The sequence below is a fragment of the Cuculus canorus genome, unplaced genomic scaffold, assembly GCF_017976375.1.
Source record: "Cuculus canorus isolate bCucCan1 unplaced genomic scaffold, bCucCan1.pri subtelo1, whole genome shotgun sequence".
Lineage (NCBI taxonomy): Eukaryota > Metazoa > Chordata > Aves > Cuculiformes > Cuculidae > Cuculus > Cuculus canorus.
The window spans coordinates 489,430-495,686 of NW_026527860.1; the positions used below are offsets into that span (position 1 = coordinate 489,430).

General features: G+C 43.9%; 1 protein-coding gene across 1 annotated transcript; it reads left to right on the forward strand.

Moving 5' to 3' along the window:
- Nucleotides 1-4,850: 4,850 nt before the first annotated feature.
- LOC128850893 (olfactory receptor 14A16-like) lies at nt 4,851-5,777 on the forward strand. The gene has a single exon (XM_054055927.1). It carries the CDS (start codon nt 4,860-4,862, stop codon nt 5,775-5,777), a length of 918 nt encoding a protein of 305 aa, XP_053911902.1. The 5' UTR covers nt 4,851-4,859.
- Nucleotides 5,778-6,257: the final 480 nt, after the last annotated feature.

Sequence of the window (6,257 nt, forward strand, 5' to 3'; positions counted from 1 at the left end):
CCCCATCTCCCCCCTCTTACTCCTGTAAGGTTTTTTGTTTTGTTTCAGCTTGGGAGTCCTTATCTCTCTCTAGGGGAGTAACAATTGATGAAGAACACTCTGCATTCCAGTGCCCCTTATCAGATCAGCAACTGCTGGGTCCTAGTGCAGACAATTGTAAAGGGAATTTTAGCCAGATACTAATGAAGACATGATTTAAGAGTCCAAAAGGAGTATCCTCTGAGAGTAAAAAACTGCAAAGGAATAGAAAAGTTAATGCATTTGCACCCTTGAGAACTCCCATACAGGTAAAAACAGACAAAAGAAGCCAGGGGGTAAACCGTTAACATTAAAGAACCAAGGAAACCAGCGCTCCAAGCTTTTGGTCCTATTGGTAACGGTTTAAGTGTTTTGGTTAGTAGGTCATTCGAGTGTCACTTTGCAAAGTCTTTTTGTGTAACCTGGTGTTATTAATTCTGCTTTTACTGGACAAATACAAGCTATGGTTTATATTCCTTTCCCACCTGTGTATATCACCCAAAGCAGTTGTGTTACTCAATTAATACCATTTCAAAGATTGTATTAGAGAAAATAGGCCTTCAAGTCGCACCTGGAAAAAATTCAAACCTGGAAATATTTTGAGTGGAAAATTTTGAATGCCACAATGGAACCCCAGCAAACCAAATTGCAAATAGTAGTTAAAACAATTTACAAAAGCTCCTAGGAACAATCAATCGAGTTAAACCTTATTTGGGTATAACTAATGCAGAACTAAGTCCATTATTTGATCTTCTTAAGGGAGGACATGGCTTTAACAGCATCTGGTACTTTTAGGCAAAATTGAAAAAGCCATTACTCAGAGAAAAGCTCATAGACGACTTGATGGTCATCCAATATGTATGTTTTTGTTATTCTGTGTCAAGCATTTGGTCTAATAGCACAATTAGTACCTTTTAAAAGTAAAGCTCCTCAAACTGAAAAAAAAAAAAAAAAAAAAAAAAAAAAAAAAGGGGGAGAAATGTTACCTCCTAGTGAAAGAATTGCAAAGGCGACTTATGTGTTGAACTTTTGAACTTTTTATATTTAACTGGAAATAGAACTAGTCCTCCTATTGTAATCCATCACAGTTGAATCATTAAAATCGCCTGTATTGAAATGGATAAGCAATAAGAATTGGGTGGAACGCCCGAAATGTAGCGAACGACCCTTGGAACATGCAATTACTGTTTATACTGATGCAGGAAAGAAGTCACGACGAGCTGCAACCACTTGGTATGAGGGAAAGACATGGAAGCATAAAATATTGACTGCAGTTCCAGAGGATTCCTTACAGATGCTTGAACTGACAGCTGTTGTCTGGACCTTTTCTCAGTGGATGCATCATGATCTGAATGTAGTAACGGACTCCATGTATGTTGCCAATATAGCAAATCATGTAGAAGATGCTCGGATAAAAGAAATACACAATCAACCACTGTTTGATTTAATTCGACAACTACAATCAGCTATTCGACAACGAACGTGCCCTTTTTGCATAGTACATACTAGAAGTCATATGTGGGCAGAAGGACTTGGAGAAGGAAATTATAGCCGCACCACTGAGCGATTTTGTGAAAGCACGAGAAGCGCATAATGCCTTTCACCAAAATGCACGAGGACTACATCGACAATTCAACATTACAATGGAGGAAGCAAAAGGAATTGTCCGCGCTTGCCCCACATGCAGTCATCATGGACCTGGTTTAGGGTTAGGTGTAAATCCAAGAGGTCTCAGATCTCAAGAATTACAGCAAATGGACGTGACCCATTTTGCTGCATTTGGCAGATGGAAATATGTACATGTCACCATAGACACTTATAGCAAATATATATGGGCCTCTGCGCGAACGGGTGAAAAGGCACTCCATGTTATAAGATACTTAACACAATGTTTTGCCATTATGGGAGTGCCTCAGGTGATAAAAACGGATAATGGTCCAGCATATACTAGCATGAGGGTTCGACGATTTTTACAAACATGGGGAGTACGGCATACTACTGGTATTCCACATTCCCCCACAGGTCAAGCTATTATTGAAAGGGCTCATCAAACCCTAAAGCAATATTTTCAAAAATTTATGGATCTATCTGATGTTCAAGAACGATTAGCAAAGACTCTCTTTGTTTTAAACCATCTATGTATATTTGGAGATCAGAAAGAACTAGCAGCATGGATCCATAGTCATGATAGTGATGAGCAAAAGAATCCACCAATGTTTGTTATGTACAGAGATCTAACAACGGGAACCTGGATGAGGGCCAGCTGAAGTTAAGTATATGGGTAGGGGTTATATGTGTGTGCTTACCCCCACAGGACCAAAATGGATTCCCAGTCGTTGGACTAAAGCTTCTATAGCTCCTGATACCCCATCTGGCCCCGGCACTGATAATACTGTTGATCAGCAGGAAACCGCTCGAGAGTAAGCAGAAATTTGAATAAATATCTATGCAACGGTTGCACAACAGCCTGACAGAGGAAGACAAGAGAAGAATAGAAGAAAAGCTGCCGATGATTCTGCGACTGTTGCTGGCACAATTGAAAGGATACTCAAAAGTTATCGACAAGACGTTAAAGCACTGCCAGACTTCTGAGGGACTAACATCCTGACAAAGAATTGGATCAGTGTTTAAGTAAATTGTAGGAGTTAAAACTGCAACGATTAGGAACAGTAAGATTTAAAAGAAATACGAGAAGAAAGAGAGGAGAAGAAAAATGAGGTTTAGTTGTATTATATTGCTTGGTGCTGTGATAGCCAGCACAGTAGGAATCACACGCTTTAATCAGCCAAGAGATAACATCTGGGTAACATTAGCAAACCAAACTAATCAGTCGTCGCTTTGCCTAAGTTTAGGAGGGGTTACTAATCCTTTTCGAACTTGTTTGGTAGGTTTGCCTGTTTGGTCTCCAGGGGAATTTTGTAGTCTTATAAGTAATAGTACCCTATGTGGACAGTCAATAAGTTGTAACATGTCAATGTATGGAAGCACACCATCACAGGATGATGGCTGCCACCAATGTAATATCATATTGTCCTTGAATACCACCCTGAATTCTCCCCCAGAGGAATTAGATCTCTTTGGAAGTGCAAATGCCAGTTTATCCAATGCCAGACAGGGGGGTTGGCTCAGTTTTGAGCCACTGAACCTAAATGACTTTAACAAGAATCGCAAATATTGGGCCACCCTAGACTCATCCCTGGAATCAGGAACAGTGTATCGCCAGCTTTACTCCAAATGTAATGGTGCCAACATTACGGCCCCGAAGAAATTGCCCCCCGGTATATTTTTGATTTGCGGGGATAGAGCTTGGAATGGTATACCGGCAAAACCACAGGGAGGACCTTGTTATTTGGGAAAGTTATCATTATTTCACCCCAATATATCCCTACTGATGCAATGGAGTCAAAATGAAAATGCAAGCAGAGTAAAACACAGTGTACATGAACTAGACTGCGATCAGATAGGAGACCCTACATTTTGGAGTGAATTCAAACAGGTAGCAATTGCGACCGTCCTCCCTGGAGCTGCAGCTAATAAGGCAATGAATTTAGCAAAACAATTGGGGTGTTGGGCAAAGGACGAATTAAATAAGACATCAGATATTTTAGATATGCTTACTACAGATGTGCAAAGTGTTAATCACGCGGTGCTTCAAAATAGAGCTGCTATAGACTTTTTGCTCTTAGCGCAAGGACAGGGGTGTGAGGAATTTGAAGGTATGTGTTGCATGAACTTTTCCGATCATTCTACATCCATCCATGCTAAAATAAAAGAATTGCAACAAGGCCTTCACCGCCTTACACAAGAAGAAGGATGGGGAATCGATAGCTGGTTACAATCAATCTTTGGATCTCTATCCCCTTGGATCCTATTGATAATTAAGGAAGCATTGCACTGGTTTGGGCTGATATTATTGCTCGTAGTTGTATGTAAGATAGGTTACAATTGTATTATGCGTAATATAATGAAAAATCAAAATGCTTTGCTTGCTCAAAAAGAAAAAGGGGGAACTGTTGGAGAATGGATGCATGAATGGCTAACTGAACAAGGCCATGGATCTATGGAAAGGCTGTGCGAGACACGGTTATCATGAGGCTTTTGTTTAGCATGAGTATCTCAGTGGAAACTTATCAGCTGCAAGGAAGATGTACCAGAAGTATGTTAAAACATGCTGATAAGGAAGAATGTGAAGATCGAATGGATCTGGAGATAAGCTGAACAAACAACTTGAAGGAAGCAGAAAGCAGGAAGCAGGAACATATCTTGGGCCCCCCAGTTGTATCCGCAAGTAGAAGGGAATAAGATTAAATGAATGTAGTAGTAGCCAATGATTGTTTGACAAATGTGTAACCAAACCAATCAAGTTTAGGGAATGACTAAGCAAAATGTAGTAAAAGGTATATAAACCGCAACTGTAATCAATAAAGTTGAAGCTTGCTTTATCACTCACATTGAGTCGACTGCTTGCTTCCCTCGCCCGTCGCACAAAAGCACTGCCCAGTGCTGATGCTGTGAGGCCCTTCTACACCAGGAGCAGTTCCCCAGGACAAAGCTGAACCCCAGCAGTGTCCCCTGTCCCCACCGTCCCCATCACCCCCTGCTGCAGAGCAGGGCTGAGTCCTCGCAGCCAGCGGGCAGAGGCCCTGCTCCTCCCGGCACATTCAGCCGGCACCGAGCAGGGCTGCAGGCACGGAGCTGAAGGAAGGGCTGCGAGAAAAGGGACAGTGTGTGAGCAGCAGGAGAGGGGAAGGAGGAATGGCTTTGATTTGCACAAAGATATCTCCCTTAATTTGTTGCTGTCCTTTCCTTCTACGACAGTGCCTTGTGCCCAGAGGCAGCAGATGTCCAACAGCAGCTCCATCACCCAGTTCCTCCTCCTGGCATTCGCAGACACACGGGAGCTGCAGCTCTTGCACTTCTGGCTCTTCCTGGGCATCTACCTGGCTGCCCTCCTGGGAAACGGCCTCATCATCACCACCATTGCCTGTGACCACCATCTCCACACCCCCATGTACTTCTTCCTCCTCAACCTCTCTGTTCTTGACCTGGGATCCATCTCCACCATTGTTCCCAAATCCATGGCCAATTCCCTCTGGGATAACAGGATCATCTCCCACTCAGGATGTGTTTCTCAAGTCTTTCTGCTTGTCTTTTTCATTTCAGCAGAATATTCTCTCCTCACCATCATGTCCTACGACCGCTACGTTGCCATCTGCAAACCCCTGCACTACGGGACCCTCCTGGGCAGCAGAGCTTGTGTCCACATGGCAGCAGCTGCCTGGGGCGCTGGGTTTCTCAATGCTCTGCTGCACACGGCCAATACATTTTCCCTGCCCCTCTGCCAGGGCAATGCTGTGGAACAGTTCTTCTGTGAAATCCCTCAGATCCTCAAGCTCTCCTGCTCACGCTCCAACATCAGGGAGGTTGGGCTTCTTGATGTTAGTGCCTGTTTATTGTTTGGCTGTTTTGTTTTCATTGTAGTGTCCTACGTGCAGATCTTCAGGGCAGTGCTGAGGATCCCCTCAGAGCAGGGACGGCACAAAGCCTTTTCCACGTGCCTCCCTCACCTGGCTGTGGTCTCCCTCTTTGTCAGCACTGGAACATTTGCCTACCTGAAGCCCCCCTCTAACTCCTCCACATCCTTGGACCTTGTGGTGTCAGTTCTGTACTCAGTGTTGCCTCCAGCATTGAACCCCCTCATCTACAGCCTGAGGAACCAGCAGCTCAAGGATGCAGTGTGGAAACTGATATCTGGATGATTCTCTGAAGCAATGAACTGCTCATTATCTTCTGTATAGCAGTTATCCTGCAACTCATGGCAGGCCCAGACTGCCTTCTGTATTATTCGTTGGTGTTGCTGGTTTTTAATTATGATAATATTGTCATCTTTTTTTTTTTTAATTCACTGTCTTCTCTTTTCTTACCGATTGTCTGTGTAAATGAGGAGCTGCACTCTCTGCGTGTTTCAACAAAATAAAGGAATATTCAAAGAGTTTTGTTTCTGATATCTTTCCTTCAAGGCCGTTTTGGAGCTGCAGGGACGGTTCCTGTGGGCATGGATGGAGGGGAACAGAGTCCCAGCACAGCAGCCCTGCCAGGCACCAGTGCTTGATCTCCCTGAGCTGTTCTCCCTCCACTTCCACACTCTCCTCCTCACCCCTTGCCTTGCTGGAAGGCCTGAGGGCTCTGAGCTTGGTCACAGTAGTGCTGCGTGTCAGTGCTGTGCCCGCAGGCAGGGA

What these genes read in the sequence shown, in the direction of transcription:
- LOC128850893 (XM_054055927.1), top strand. Translation starts at nt 4,860, where the DNA reads ATGTCCAACAGCAGCTCCATCACCCAGTTCCTCCTCCTGGCATTCGCA.